Source organism: Chroicocephalus ridibundus, chromosome 15 (genome assembly GCF_963924245.1).
Source record: "Chroicocephalus ridibundus chromosome 15, bChrRid1.1, whole genome shotgun sequence".
Lineage (NCBI taxonomy): Eukaryota > Metazoa > Chordata > Aves > Charadriiformes > Laridae > Chroicocephalus > Chroicocephalus ridibundus.
Genome location: NC_086298.1, coordinates 2,210,898 through 2,225,239, shown reverse-complemented (window position 1 = coordinate 2,225,239; position 14,342 = coordinate 2,210,898). Strand labels below are relative to the sequence as shown.

At 53.2% G+C, this 14,342-nt stretch overlaps 2 protein-coding genes across 6 annotated transcripts; one reads left to right on the top strand and one right to left on the bottom strand.

The window, feature by feature from the left end:
• Positions 1–81: 81 nt before the first annotated feature.
• ANAPC2 (anaphase promoting complex subunit 2) lies at positions 82–11,904 on the bottom strand. Its single transcript, XM_063353473.1, has 13 exons — positions 11,777–11,904; positions 10,433–11,055; positions 9,788–9,920; positions 7,410–7,584; positions 6,753–6,872; positions 6,125–6,242; positions 5,859–6,040; positions 5,564–5,705; positions 4,750–4,825; positions 3,959–4,162; positions 2,169–2,298; positions 1,619–1,854; positions 82–583 (listed from the first exon to the last, which is right to left on the bottom strand). The coding sequence occupies exons 1-13, from the start codon at positions 11,858–11,860 to the stop codon at positions 371–373; spliced, it is 2,436 nt and encodes an 811-aa protein (XP_063209543.1). The 5' UTR covers positions 11,861–11,904; the 3' UTR covers positions 82–370.
• LOC134523937 (microtubule nucleation factor SSNA1-like) lies at positions 11,831–14,342 on the top strand. 5 transcript variants are annotated; one of them, XR_010073441.1, is made up of 4 exons: positions 11,831–11,965; positions 12,045–12,244; positions 12,400–12,590; positions 14,206–14,341. XR_010073441.1 is itself a non-coding variant. In XM_063353482.1 (3 exons), exons 1-3 carry the CDS (start codon positions 11,914–11,916, stop codon positions 14,332–14,334), a joined length of 381 nt encoding a protein of 126 aa, XP_063209552.1. In that variant the 5' UTR covers positions 11,831–11,913; the 3' UTR covers positions 14,335–14,342. The 5 variants fall into 5 exon arrangements, 4 of the variants coding, with proteins under 4 accessions (XP_063209552.1, XP_063209550.1, XP_063209553.1 ...); XM_063353482.1 differs by lacking the exon at positions 12,400–12,590 and having other exon boundaries at positions 14,206–14,342; XM_063353480.1 differs by having other exon boundaries at positions 12,045–12,590.

The window sequence follows — 14,342 nt, the reverse complement described above, 5'->3', positions numbered from 1 at the left end:
TTCCTGCCTGCCCTTTCAGCGTGGGAAGGCTGACGCCAAGAGCGCTCGCCAAGGGGCAAGAAAAGAGCTGGTACCATCTGAAAGAGGAGACTGCTGTTTTTTATTAACCAGTGAAGTGGGCCCAGACACTCACGTATTGGAGGAAAAGCACCGTGGGGAGCAGGCTCAGTCCCAGAAGTTGTGGGGTGCACGGCCCCGGCTGCTGCTGAGCTGTCTCCATGTGGAAAAGGACACCCGTGTGGGGAAGCGGGCACGGCAAACCCCCAGAGCAGAGAAACTGCCCCGCGGGGTGCAGAGAGCTCGGCAGCACTCAGGAGTTGAGCACGGGCTCCGAGAAGTGACACAGGGGGAAAACTGGGACGCTCGTAGTCTAGTTGCAGTTCTTGGGCAGGCGATAGACACCGCCGGAGCAGATGAGTTGCTGGTCCTGGACCTTTTTCTGGAGGAAACCTTGCAGCTCTTGTATATCGATTTCTGTAACCACTGGGCCTGTCATCACAAACATCTTCAGCATGCTGTGGATCCTCTCCAAGGACAGGCTCTCGAGGTTGGTCAGCATGGCCTGGATGTACGTCCAGAACAGCTGCAGAGTGGGACACGAAGGAACAGTAAATCACACCGACATCTATACCATGAAGAAAAGGGGTGCTTTAGCAAGGATAGGATAAGGACTAGGATAGGATAAGAGCAGATGGCCTCAAGTTGTGCCAAGGGAGGTTTAGATTGGATATTAGGAAAAATTTTTACACTGAATGGGTTGTCAAGCATTGGAACAGGCTGCCCAGGGAAGTGGTGGAATCCCTGAAGGTATTTAAAAGATGGGCAGACATGGTGCTGAGGGACATGGTTCAGTGATGGTTTTTGTCAGAGTTAGGTTGATGGACTCGATGATCTGAAAGGTCCCTTCCGACCTAGGGAATTCTATGATTCTGTGATCCCATGTCCCAAAAGCAGAGCAGGGGCTGTGGCTGGCAGTAAGTTCTGCTCTCAGCCGTCAGCACGTGGTCTTTAAACAGGAAACACCCAAGAACAGCACCAGGTGCTGGGACACAGCTAGAAAGCAGGATTTGACGTGCAGTACGTGCATGACCCTCAGTGGATAAACACCAGTACGACAACTGCGTGTTTCACAACGGTACAACACACACACCATGACACGCGGGTAGGAAAAGCACTGGAAGTGTCCAGGAACCACAACACAGAGAAGGCAAAGATCCAGCTGTTAGTGCTGGGTAAAGCCTTCTTGGCAGTCTAAGTGCGAAAAAGCGCTGCTTGGGTGAATCCAAATAAGTTATGACTGTTTTCAAACATGAAATCATGTCTCAGACTTCTTCTTTTTTTAAACTGAAAAAACATATTTAGAGATGTTGCCTGGCTCAGCAGCCGGGCCCTCTTCTGGAGGGAAAGCTGCGGTCCAGCACCTGCACCAGCGAGCATTGATCAACTGATACCAACTTCAGAAAACCTTCATGCTGGACTTAGCCATTTGCAGCGGAAAACACAAATCCAAAGTGCAAATTGAATCCACCATCTTAATCAGACTCCCCAAAACCAAAAGCACAGGATGTTTGCATTGTCCTGCGGGCTTCACAAGCAGCCAAGACACAGGGATGGGTACCTGAAGCTCTTCCTCCTTCTGGTCAGCCTGCGACGCCATGGCAGAGTCCCCCTCCTCGTCGCTGTCTATCAGAACGACCTTCTCCACCTGGTCCTTCTGCTCCTCCTCAATCACGGTGAAGGTGCCTTGGGGCTCTTCACGCAGGACACCCTGCTGCAGCCACAGAGTCATCTTACGCTTCAGCGACGTCACGGGCACCTTGAGCACTTCACTGAGCTCTGTCAGCGTCCACGTACCTGTGGACACCACGGATATCAGGGAAAAGCCCAGGACACCTGCCCACCTCCACTGCCAGGAGCAAGCAGCTGTGTGCAGCGACTGCCTAAAGCAGAGTGGGTGCCGAGCTGTGGCCCTGCTGGGTGCTCTCTCCGAGGAGCGGTGGAGACCTGGCTGAGCCCCATGGCAGATCCAAGCCCATGAACCAGGTCTTGGTCCTGTGCCAGAGCTCCCATAGCCTACAGCCACCCAAGCAACGCAGCTTCCCTCCCACCCACCCATGGGAAGCAGGGGGACATGGGAGGTAACGCTGAGTCTCTGCCCCGGGACTCACTCTTGGTCTGGAAGTGCAGGATGATGGCAGCATGCACAGGAGAGACGGACAGGGAGAGCGTGCGATCTGCCAGCTCCACGTCCAAGCTCACCAGGCCCAGGTGGTACTTCCAGTTCAGGGTCCTCATGGCCTGGAAAAGGGAGAAGCAGGTTCTAACACAAACCACGAAATGCTGCATTATTGCAAACACCCCTCTACCATCATGGCCTCTGCCACACACGAAAGACACCTCATGAGTCACCCAGCACTGCCACCACCCAACCGTCCCCTATCCCCTCATGGGAAACATCCTCTTCGGCACAAGTTGTTGTTCAGCCCTCGCCCAAGGTCAATGCCCCTCTCCTGCTCGAATGCCAGTCACTCAGCTCTCTGGTAGGGTAAGCACAGGCTGAAGAAACACTGGAAGACCAACTGGGCCACTCCAGACAAACTCTTACCAGAAAATAAATGCTCATCTGGGGCAGGATTTCCTCAGAAGAGATGGAATACTCTTCTGATACTGACGTGAAAAGAGCACTGCTTGCTTTGAAGGCTGAGGATGCTCAAAGAGGCTGCTCCCTCCCTGCATCCTCTCCTGCATCCTCTCCTAACTTATTTTTTGCAGGCAGAGAAATAGATGGCACCAACATCTGGCATATAGCTACAGCAGGAGAAGAAACAGGACCTAGAGCTGTGAGGTTCCCAGACTCATGGCATGTACCACCTGGTGTACAATAACCAGTTCAAGTAAGGATATAGAAAACCAAGCCTGAAGCGGAGTCAGAGCACAAGTGGGCAGGCAAAGAGGAACATCTGCATGAGACACCAAATTGAGTTCAGGTTGGCTGCAAAGAACCACGTGTGTGTGCACAGACACTACACTGGCATGACAGCTAGATCGGAACCATCCAGATGTGTGCTCTGCACTCCACCAGATAAGAAGCTGCAAGATGAGAAAGCCAAGACCAGAGCTCTGGACGTGACCTGGATCTCTCCTTGACTTCCACACAGATGCTCCTGGTTCCAACCCATTCTGTATGTGCAGCACAAGATGCACCTCAGCCTCCTCTATTTGACTAACTGCCATGATCCAGTGCCTGGGGAACAGAAGAATACTGCATGGTTGCTTACATTTGCTCTGTATGCCTCCCTTCCACCTTCCCATGCTGTTTATAAAGGCACGGATTCGGTCTTTGTCTGAGCCGCAGTCAAACTGACCAAAAACGCTTGCACCCGAACTGCCTAACGTGGAGTTCAGGGACCCTCCAGAAATGAATGGAACAACCCAGGAGAGACCACAGACAGAAGACAAAGCAGCATTCGCCTAACTCCAGACAAACAGTGAATTTTAAAATAAAACCAGGTTAAAAGAGCTTCTTTTCAAGAGGACAAACGGGGGAGGAGTGTGCCAGAAGAAGAGAGGCCCAACAGGGACAGGATGTCACTCTTACTACTACAGAACTTCGGCCAACAAGCTTAGACCAGACTTAGGATGCCCAAGAACTTCCACCTCAATATCCATTTAACTAACGAACACCGGCATGTTTTAGAAAACTCTCGTCCCCAACTGCAATTACTACGACGATCCAGGCACCCTATACAGAGATAAACCCTTCTTTTGGCAATAGCTAAGGGAGCACAGCTTCTAAACCCAATTCAAAGCTGAAGGACTTTGGAATTCCACCGAAACAGCATGGGAGTACTAACAGCTATAATTTAAGAGATGTTAAAGGGGACTTGGCAAAAGCCATGCTATATAACAAAGTCTGAACAGCATACACCTTGCTGAAGGAGGGTTAAGGCTGCCTCACCTTTAATTTTTCATACTTCTTGGAATAGGCTTCCATGGCTTCCTTGACCTGCTCTGGAAGCTCTAGCTTCTCCTCTTTCAGCGGTGGCCAAAACTCACTCGACAGGATAACGGCAACAAGGCTGAACGGTGGCCTCTCCTCCTCTGGGAGTTTCTCTTCCTCATCACGAATGTTGGCATTAATCCGTCGCGAGTCAGCCATATCCTGGAAAAGGCAGAGGAAGCTAAGGCAGCTCCTTCTCTTCCAAGTCACTGCTAACCCTTAGCAAAGGAGAAGCTTAAACAAGGTGACTAGGGTTGTCTCCAAATGATGATGAGGACGTTGGAAAGGACATGATCACGTGTGTGCACTAGAAATTCTGTTATATACTCAGAAACATCTGTGGGGAGGTTGAGGAAAGGCTTACAACGCAACATTAGCCTATACCAGTGTCCCTCCAGACCTGTGTTCTTCCCACGGTGCTCCAAGTGAATTAAACTCCAGACTCCCAAGCCTAGAGGAGCTGGAAGAGCCCAGCTCTTCGGTGCCAGAATACTGCAGGAGGGGCAGGACAGCCAACAGCACCAGAGCAACCATCCCTCAGAGTCGATAACCCAGCCCACAGGGCTTAAAAAACAGACATGATTTGGAATGCACGTCTGCCTGTCACAGATCAGGCCCCTCACCGGGATTTTGGGAACCCCACTTTCCTAAAAGACCCTTTTTGGGTCACCCCTCAAGTGCCTCCCCTTCCCCAATGAGCTCAATCACCCAAGGACTTGAATATTAAAAAAAAAAAAAAAAAAAGTTACTTTTAACATGACTTCACAATAGTGCATCTGAGCTTCTCCAAACCGCAGCTTCAGCAGCTCCACGTTGCGGATTTCCCTGATACGAGAAACAACAGATCAGGCACAGGTCCCTCAGACGGACGAGCCTGGCTTGGCCCCCACCCTCTGCAACACAGCCAAGAAAGGGAGTCCCTGGCACAAGGCTGCTTTTCCTGGGAAGCTTTGCATTATCTGAACAGGGTATTTCCCAGCATCTAAGTGAGGAACAGTCACTTCCTCTGTAGGCTAGCAGCTTCTTGAAGACCTCCCCGTCCCTTTTATTTGGAGGACCGTGGCACCTAGCCATCCCCCTCGACACGGTGCAAGCTCAGCATTTGGCGAGCCACTTGCCTGAGACCGCCCGTCCCAGGGGTGGCTGGCACCAGCTGCATTTCACAGAACGGAGAGAACCACTGCAACTCTTGAATCAAGAGACTCAGTTGGGTTGCAACCGGGGTTTCCTGATGCTTCACCCCTTTTTTCTTACTTTGACACCTTCTGCTGACCCTAAGCAGCCTGTGCAGGTTGTGAGGGCCACAGGAAGATGTGGGATAGAGCTAAGAGGGTGACGATGCCTCCAATTTCCTACATTCTGCCCTATTAGTGCAAGCCAAGGGCAGGCCTGAGCAGGATGCAGCCTGAGAAGAGGCGAGAGCATGAAATTCTAGATGCAAACCCAAAGCTGCAGATGAAACGGTCAAAGACATTCCTGGCTCCAGAAACAGCCGCTCATAGTAACCCAGTCTGAAGGTGATTTTACCATGGAAAGCCCTGGGGCTGGGCACTGGGACCCCACCTCTCAGCGCTGTAGTTGAACTGATGTAGCAGGCGGTCAGCCAGAAGCGTGCGGTATTCGTTGATGAACAGATCCTTGCTGCCGTAGATGCTCACCAGCAGGCTGATGATGTCCGAGGACCGACGCTTGGAACTCGATTTTCCTAGTGAAATCCAGCAGACGACAGTGTGAGATTGTTAACAGAGTCCTGGCCCAGCCCAGCCCAGCTCTCAAGAACAAGCAGATGAGCTGTTCCAGACTACAGCCCGCCGGGGAATACAGCAGGCTCCTGGGACCTCTGGTCTTGGCCTCTAACCTGGATCTGCATCAACCGGGTCAGGAACCCAGTCCCCTGGTTCTGAGATGTCATCGTCACTCTCCTGGCCGTTCTCCAGGGTCACCGGGTCAGCTTTCGAGAGCTCATTTGCAAGATCACCAGAGCCTTCAGCATCCCCTGTGAGACCGGCCACAATCTGCCGCACCGTGTCTTCCCGGGTCCTGCCAACAGGCAAGAGAAACAGAGCAAGTGAAGGGAAGGGGAGGGAAAGGGGACGCGTAAGACTGACCCCACAAGCCTCTTACCTCAGATACTTCCTGATGGGCTCACAGGCGACCTCCAGGATGACCATGGAGGGGTCGAGCTCCCGCAAGGCCTTGATGGCTGAGATATACAGAGTGATGATGTCGGATGTGTTGACTCCTAAAGGAGAGGGGCAGAGGGAGTCAGAGTCACAGAGCACAAACTAACGGCTGGGATATAAGGACCTTGGATCCTCCAAGCCCCTCTGTTCAATCCGTGGAGGCGGAGGGCTTGCTGCCCTACTGCTCCAGCCAAGGGCAGAGATCAGATCCGTATGGCTGAGAAACCAGTCCCAATCGTGAACACAGGCTCCGAGACTACCAGAAACCAGCTGAGCCCTGACTGTGCATTAGGTCAGACCACACGCAGCACAAAAGCCTTTTTCCAACTGGACCAAAGCTAAACTACTAGCTCAGCTCCTCACCATGCTGCAAAAAGGAGGCAAGAAGGGGCTGGGATATAATCAGCTACTGCCGCCCATGCACACTTCAACACAGAGAGCACGCGATGCACACAGCCTGGTTGCCTCTCACTCATCAAACATGGAACCAGACGATGGCTCCCAGTAGATCCCCACTCATGCCCAGGCTCCTTACAGTGTTATGACATACGTGAGGATGAAAAACCCACCAGGATGCAGAAGTCGCATTTCCAGAGCGCTCTTCAGGGAGCTGAGCAGCTGCTGCCTCTGATTAGTCCTTTCCAGGCAGAACTTGAGGTCCTCCACAGCAGGCTTTGACTCTGGGAAATCTATAAAGCAAGCAGTGATTAGAAACAGTGCCATGCTCCATGGGAAGGCAAGAGGAGACAGCATGGTGCATCAGGAGAGGAAGACAGATCTATCGTTGATCCAGTACAAGTCCAAGGATTTGAAGGATTTGGGTCTCCAGTCTGGAAAAAAGACGACTCAGGGGGATCTTTATCAATGCTTATCAATACTGAACGGGGGGGTGTCAGGAGGACGGGGCCAGGCTCTTCTCAGTGGTGCCCGGGGACAGAACAAGGGGTAACGGGCACAAACTTGAGCATGGGAAGTTCCACCTCAACATGAGGAGGAACTTCTTTGCTGTGAGGGTGGCAGAGCCCTGGCACAGGCTGCCCAGAGAGGTGGGGGAGTCTCCGTCTCTGGAGACATTCCAACCCCGCCTGGACGCGTTCCTGTGCCACCTGCTCTGGGTGACCCTGCTCTGGCCGGGGGTGGGACTGGGTGATCTCCAGAGGTCCCTGCCAACCCCTGGCCATTCTGTGATTCTGTGAGTGAATGAATGCTGAATGAGTCACACCTACCTCGAATGATGCTGAAGAGCTCTTCAATGCGCATGCTGGCGTAGATGCGGTAGAAGAACCTTTGGACGTGGCACCGCCAGCGCTTCAAGGTGCTGCTAGCTTCTGGAGAGGAGCGCGCCAAGGGACCATCTTGCAGAAACACCCTGCTGAGCCAGCCAATCACTTTCTCAATCCACTGCACAAGGAGAGGGAGAGCGGAGGGATGGTGAACACCACAGGCTGGATGCACAGCCGTGTCCCACACTGACCCATCACCAGGCAGCTACCACAGCGGGCAGAGATGGACAACTAGCCAAGGACAGCACCAACTCCAGCTGCTCTCCAAATGCACCCTGGCCTGGGTTATAGTTGGGGAAAGCCCAGCTGGAAGAATAGGAACTTTAATTAAAATACAGGATATCGACTATGCAGATGTGTACGAGAAGGTAAGGGGTGACTGAGGACTGCGCATAGGCGCTGGGCTCCAAAAAGGCCAGGGTATATTCAAAAACTTGCAGACAATTCTATTCTTGCAGAATTCCATTCCAGTCTATACTTGCAGAACTATTCTCTTCATGAGAATATGAGCAAATTGTGCATCACACCACCCTTGGCCCAAAGTTCCTACGATTCCTGAAAGCAATGAAGAGCAAGCAAGCCATCCCAAGGACGCACAGACAACCAACCAAACTCGGGCACCCGAAACCAAGACTTCAAATACCAGCCTAGTCACTGAATAGTAAAATCAAAACCTGAACAGAGAGCATCAGAAGGCTATTTTTTTTTATATTTGAGATTTGGTTTTCTACCAAGAAGTGTGTAATTATGACATTTCAAAGGTACTCAACTCCAACATCCAGATTCAAAATACATGCTTTTCTTTAATTTCCCCTTTAAGGTGGCAAGTACATGGTACTTCCTGGGACAGTATTTCGGTATTAATAGCTACTAGATATTAATATTTTTCGACAACCAGATTCTGACAGCCTGAAACAAAAAACGCTAAGTCAAGGTCTGGTTTGCTGACGTTAATTTTTAATTATCTACTCAACTGAGGAAACACAGAAGAAACACACAAGTTCTGCCAATGGCAAGGCAGGATGAACCTGAGAACTACAGAACACCTGGGCATCGATCTGGGCAAAACCGTGGAAAAGCTGATAAAGAACTCCAAAGGATGAAAGGAAAGGACTATAAAATCGAGTTGCTTTGCATCAGTTAAGGAATACAATTATTAGCAAACCAACCCATTTCTCCCCATGAGTTTATCTTCTCCGAGTGCTCCTGTTGCAGCCTGATTACCAACCCACACTCCAGGCTGCTGCTGCTGGGTCTGCTGCTAACACTTGTACTTTTAGCAAGCCGTTTCTCAGACTGCTATTTTACCTTTAGCTTGCCAGCCCTGTGCTTTTTTACCATAAGATCATCTCATCCACATTCTGACCTGCTCCAATATTCTGTGGCCAAACACGCTGCCCCTTCCGAAGAGGTGGGAGCAAAGGGACTTTCTGCAACGCCTGAGACGTGGAATGTGGTTGTATTTTCTCTGGTGCCCTTAAAGTGTCCTTAAACAATCTCCAGGTCATCCAAGAGCATTTCACACTAGGTCCAATAAAGAAAGTGTTGCACAGCAACTAAAGGAAAGTAAATATAAAATGACTGCTGATGTTTGCAGACAACAAAAAAGGCCGGCGTGGCAAACAGCAAGGGAACCAGGGCAACCAGAGAGAGCAGTGGGGTTTGCATGGCAACCTGACTTCACACATTGTTCTTCAACACAGGCAAAGGCAAGGTCACGCATCGAGGAACAAAAAGTGCCGGGCAAGACTGCAGAGCCAGGACTGTATCCTGGAAGAGCCATAACACAGAAAAGAATTTAATTTTAAGGTCACACTGGATAAACAGCCCAACACAAACTCGGTTTAACGTAGCAGGAAACCAACTGGGTAGGTGCAAGGAAGGCTTTTAATTCTGTACATGGCCCACTGGTGAGATCAATACCCGAGTATCACCTCCCATCCTCGCTTCCTATTTTCAAGGGGTGCTGAAAAATTGGAAAGAGGAGAGAGAACATCCACACAAATTCTAATTATGGGCCCACCTACCCAGAGGGAGGGTCCTCTGCAGCCTAGGTGGCACTACATGTTCCTACGTTACTACGGACGTCACCAGGTGAAATGCAACGGCCCATTACGCACAGGTCAGAGCAAACCTTCCCCTCTAGCATAAATCAAAATGGGGAGTTTTAACCACCTCTTCTGCCAGGGATGGTGGGGGTGACAGCCCTGGCCCAGGTGTTTTCAGGTGGAATCCACCTTTCGGCTGAGCCGCTAAACCAGTAAGAGGAGCAGCTGCACATCCCTGAAGGAAGGGCCCCGGCTGCCGCACGCCGGCCTTACCTCCTGGAACTCATTCAGGAAGGAGTGCTCGTATTCCCCCCTGCACCGCTGCTCCATCCGCTCCTCGATCATCCTGTGGAGGATGGTCGTGACAGCATCGGCGCTCACTCTCTCCAGCAAATTCAGCCGGCGGCTGCAGACACAGACAGTGACCCAATTCAGAGTGTATGCAAGCAAAGGTACGAGCAAATGAAGAAAATCTAAGTACCTGAAGGCACCTTCCTCCCTGCATGCTCCACAGACGCAGGCCTAGCTCTTAGTTTAAATGCTCTGGTAGCCTGCACAGATGTGCTACATGTATAACACACGACACTACTGCTATCCCATCTTCCCTAGGAACATTATTTTCTAGCCATCAAAAGCTTTTCATTTAGAAGAGTTTGCTGCTTGGCGGGCAGATGGCCTCAGAGCAAGAGGAAGCCAGTCTCGTACGCAGGGAGAGGAACTTTCTATCTAAAGATCTGCTTCAGTTCAGCCACCAGCTGGCAACCAGCTGCAGGAACCCCGTGTCAAGTTCTCTACCCAGAACCGTGACACAGCCTGACCTCACGCGTAGCTCCTCCCATTTTCAAATATCAAGAAAACCTGCTGCTGCTCCCCATCCGGACCATCTGAGTGACAGCCACCGCCCCGTACCCTACGTACAGAATGTCATTGAGCTGCTGAAACTGCTCCATGGCTTTGGGGCACCAGCACTGCTCTCTCTTGCTGCTGCAGCCCGGGCACAGCGGGCTCTCTCCTCCGCCCTCCTCCGTGTCACTCTCCTGCTCCGTCTCACTCATGCTGCTCTCGCACTCGTTCATTCCATCTTCTCCTTTCTTCCACTGCCGCATGTATATCCTGAAAGTGCGGCTGTAGAACTGCTGGATCATTTCCTGGAAGGACTTGGTAGTGGAGAAGAACAGGATAGCTTTGAACATGGTGTAGACCTTTTCTTGCAGCATCTGAGCGCCTGTCCCCAGCAGCAAGCCCGCCTTGGTCCACCTCTCCAGAAGTTCCAGGCTGTTCAGGTAGGGGTCCAGGCGACACTTGAGAAGACAAAACGCGTCCAGCAGGAGCGAGGAGCACTGGGGCTCCTCGGCCGTGTTTTCATACTGGCCGATGCAGTTCCAGAACTCAGGGGCTATATTGGCCTGCAGGTCCGTCTGCAGCACCTCGATGAACCACTCCTCCACGACGGAGTGCAAGTCGTAACACCGCAGCACCTCCAGGGCTGCCCGCAGCTCGGCGTCCTTCAGCGGCCCCACGGCATCGGACCTCGGTGCCACCTGAAAAGCGGAGGGGACGCCGAGTTAAGCAGGCACAGCCCTCTCCGGGAGGATCTGCCGCAGGAGACCGCTCCTCCCAAAAAGCGGGGTCCCAACTCTGCTGTCAAACAGCAGACACCGATCCTCCACGGAGACCTGCTGGGGTCCTGGCCCACTGCTAGAAGCCAAGTGCCACCTCCCAGGCCCAACACCGGCCACCGCTCTCCCTGTTGGGGGCTGCTGCAGGACACACGCGCTGGTGGGGAGTGTCACGAGCCACCCTCGGGTCCCCGAAAAGCCATATTTTGGGGCAAAAGCCTTCCTCAGCCCATGTTAGCTCCCTCGGGGAGCGAGCAGGGAGCGGAGCCGCAGCATGGACAGGGGAAGCAGCCCATTTTTTTGGCACGTAGGCTTTGCGGCTGGCGATGGGGGACGGCTGGACGCCCATGGCCTTTGCACAACCCCCCCCCGAGCCGCCGCACCCCCGACCCCGGCTTCCCCTTCCCCAGCCGCCAGCTCCAGTCGTTCTCCCCCACCCCAACCCCCGAAAACTGGACCCGGGAGCGGAGGGGACGCGGCTGGGGCCACCTCAGCCACCCCGCGGCCGGCGGAGCCGGAGTCGGGGCCGGCCCCGGCAGGGCCCGGAGACCCGAGGGCGGCGGCGTGAGGCGAGCGGGGAGCGGCGCCGCCTCCCCCGCGGCCGTGCCCGGCCTCCCGCCCCCCCCGGCTCCCCCCCGCTCACCAGCCCCAGGGCGGCGGGCGGCACCAGGGCGGTGCTCAGCGTGTGCCAGGCGGCCGAGAGCCCCGCGCCCGCCGGCGGCTCCATGCGGGCCGGGCCGCAGGAAGAGGCGGGGCGCGGCGGGCCGTTGGGCCGGGGCGATGAGCGGGCCGGGGCCGGCGCTGCGGGGGTACAACGCGGAGCTGCAGGAGGGTGAGCGGGGCCAGGGCAGGGGCCGGCGGTGGGGCCGGGGCCGGGGCCGGAGCTGGGGCTGACGGCTGGGTCCGCGCAGCGCTGGCGGAGCTGCGGGCCCGGCGGGAGGAGCTGAGCGGGCGGATCCGGGAGGAGGAGGCGGAGCGCGGGCGGCTGCAGGGCCGCCTCTGGGCGCTCACCCAGCGCCTGGCCCGCACCAGTGAGAGCCTGGCCCGCAACCTGGCCGCCCGCGGCGAGCTCGACAGGACCATCGCCGAGACGGAGGCGGCCTACGGCAAGGTAACCCCGGCCCCGGTCCCCCCACGGCGGGGTGACCCCGGCCCGGAGCCCCTCCACAGCGGGGTGACCCCGGCCCGGGTCCCCCCACGGCAGGGTGACCGTGTCCTGGGCCCCCCCCATGGCAAGGTAACCCCGGCCGGGCCCCCCCACGGCAGGATGACCCCGGACGGGGCCGCCCGGGGGTCAGGGCACCCGGCCCAGGCGGCCCCCGCTAACGGGAGGCCGGGGTTTGGGCTGGGGGAAAGCACGTTGTCAAAACACACCAAAAAACCCTATAATTCGCGGTGGAGAAAAAGAAGGAAAGCAGAGCCAAGGCGTTGACCCAGAAGACCATGAATTCGTGCAGGTAACGACAAACTGTGATGCTACCAGACACTTTTTCCCCCCCCAGCTTTCAAATGTAATTTCTTCCATCTTTAATGGAATAATATCATTAAAAGAGTAGAAATGTTGGACCAGTAAAGGGTGCAAGGGCCGTTATTTACTGTTGGCAGTAAATGGTGCTGGGGTGGCTCTGCCCTTCCTCCATTCTCGTGTTTGGAAACTGCCAGGCAGGGACGGCTTGATCCCGCGTATGGGGTAACAGCGGAATTCTCTTCTGAATTAAAAAAATGAAAGGATCCTTCTAGCCCTGCTTTCAGATAAGCAATGATCTTCCGTTACCACCTGGTAACAAGGAGCCCTTTGGTCCAAAAGCGCCCCTTCCCCTATTAGCTGCTGCCCAAATTCTCCTTTTCCCCCCCTTTTTTTTTTTTTTTGTGATCAGCTACTCTGTGTCAGTTCCTCTTCATCTCCCAACATCAGTACTTTTATTGACAATTATTTTTCAGATGAGGCTGGAGCTGTTTTCTCCTCCTACTTCAAGACCTGATGGTTTGGGGTGAAGGGGAGGAACTCACATAAAAATTTAACAACTTAAGAGTTGTGTTGTAAAGCTACTCAAACAAACAGCTCCTTTTAAAAGTAAACGTTGCAACCCCCCCAGCCTACAAATGGATTCACGTTTATTGAAATTAAGAGACACCCACAGCAGGTAAAAAGCAGAGGTGTTAGGAGGGGAAATGCAGATGTCCTGCCCCCAGAAACCAGTGACAAAGTTCCTTTACCTGTGGATGTACGTCTCCTGTCTGTAATGGCACTCCTCGCCCCCCCCAGAACCCCAGGACTCCACCTCCTCCCACGGACAAAGTGGCAAGATCCCACCAACACCTTCTACTTGCGCCTCATCCTGCGTGGCGCTTACCTTCATCTCTTCTCTGACCACTTGGCGATTTCCACAAATTCATAGGAACGTAAATGATCTTTGGGGCTACAACGCTGCTGTCGCGCTTTGTTACAAACGTCCACCCTGTTAACACTTTAAAATGGCGAGATGGACAGGCAGCGAGATCTCCTAACCCCGTGGTAGCTTTGCTTCCTAGAGCACAGTGAGTGGGAACGTTAGATTGTGTACAATATAAGCTGAAAATAGGAGAAAATTAATAAAAGGAAAGATTTAGTCTGACCTAAGGTCATTGTGGAGTGGAGTTAGTCTTGAAGCAAGAAACTTAAAGTGGGCAGTTTTAACTGGAAGACAGTTGAAACTGGGTCAGCTGAGCACAGGTTAATACTGATCTAAAAAGCCCAGGTATCAACATCTCCCTTAAAAAAAAAAAAACAAAACAAAAAACCCAAAACAACCCCAAAACCCAGGAGTTCACGCCACAGCCTGCTTCAGGAAGTTCTCTGCCTCGTGCTCCAAGACAGAGAAATCGCTTAAGCTGTTCCATATTCAGAATGTGGGCACGAACCAGAGAAATTCCTCCAGATATTCCCCGCGGTGAGACAGGACGATAACGTCACCGAGAATTAGATACTGTAAGGGCTGCAGAATCCCTCTTGCTGCAAGGTAGATTCAAAGGGAACTCACGAGAGAAACAGTTTATGTAAAAATAAGCTATTTTTATTTCTTTCTTTCCCAGATTCTGGAGAGTTCTCAGATATTGCTAGATGTCCTGAAGGGAGAAATTGGGAATGCTGGTAAAGCCAGTGAGCCGCAAAGCACTTCAAAAGAAAAAGAAAAAGAAGCACGTGGAGACAAGCATTCCTAAACTTGTCC

What these genes read in the sequence shown, in the direction of transcription:
- LOC134523937 (XM_063353480.1), top strand. Translation starts at nt 11,914, where the DNA reads ATGAGCGGGCCGGGGCCGGCGCTGCGGGGGTACAACGCGGAGCTGCAG. An exon ending in CAACGCGGAGCTGCAGGAGG is followed by an intron (nt 11,966 to 12,044) that starts GTGAGCGGGGCC and finishes GGGTCCGCGCAG; the next exon opens with CGCTGGCGGAGCTGCGGGCC.
- ANAPC2 (XM_063353473.1), bottom strand. Translation starts at nt 11,860, where the DNA reads ATGGAGCCGCCGGCGGGCGCGGGGCTCTCGGCCGCCTGGCACACGCTG. An exon ending in CCTGCACTTCCAGACCAAGA is followed by an intron (nt 1,855 to 2,168) that starts GTGAGTCCCGGG and finishes TGGTGTCCACAG; the next exon opens with GTACGTGGACGCTGACAGAG. An exon ending in AGAAGGAGGAAGAGCTTCAG is followed by an intron (nt 584 to 1,618) that starts GTACCCATCCCT and finishes CCCACTCTGCAG; the next exon opens with CTGTTCTGGACGTACATCCA.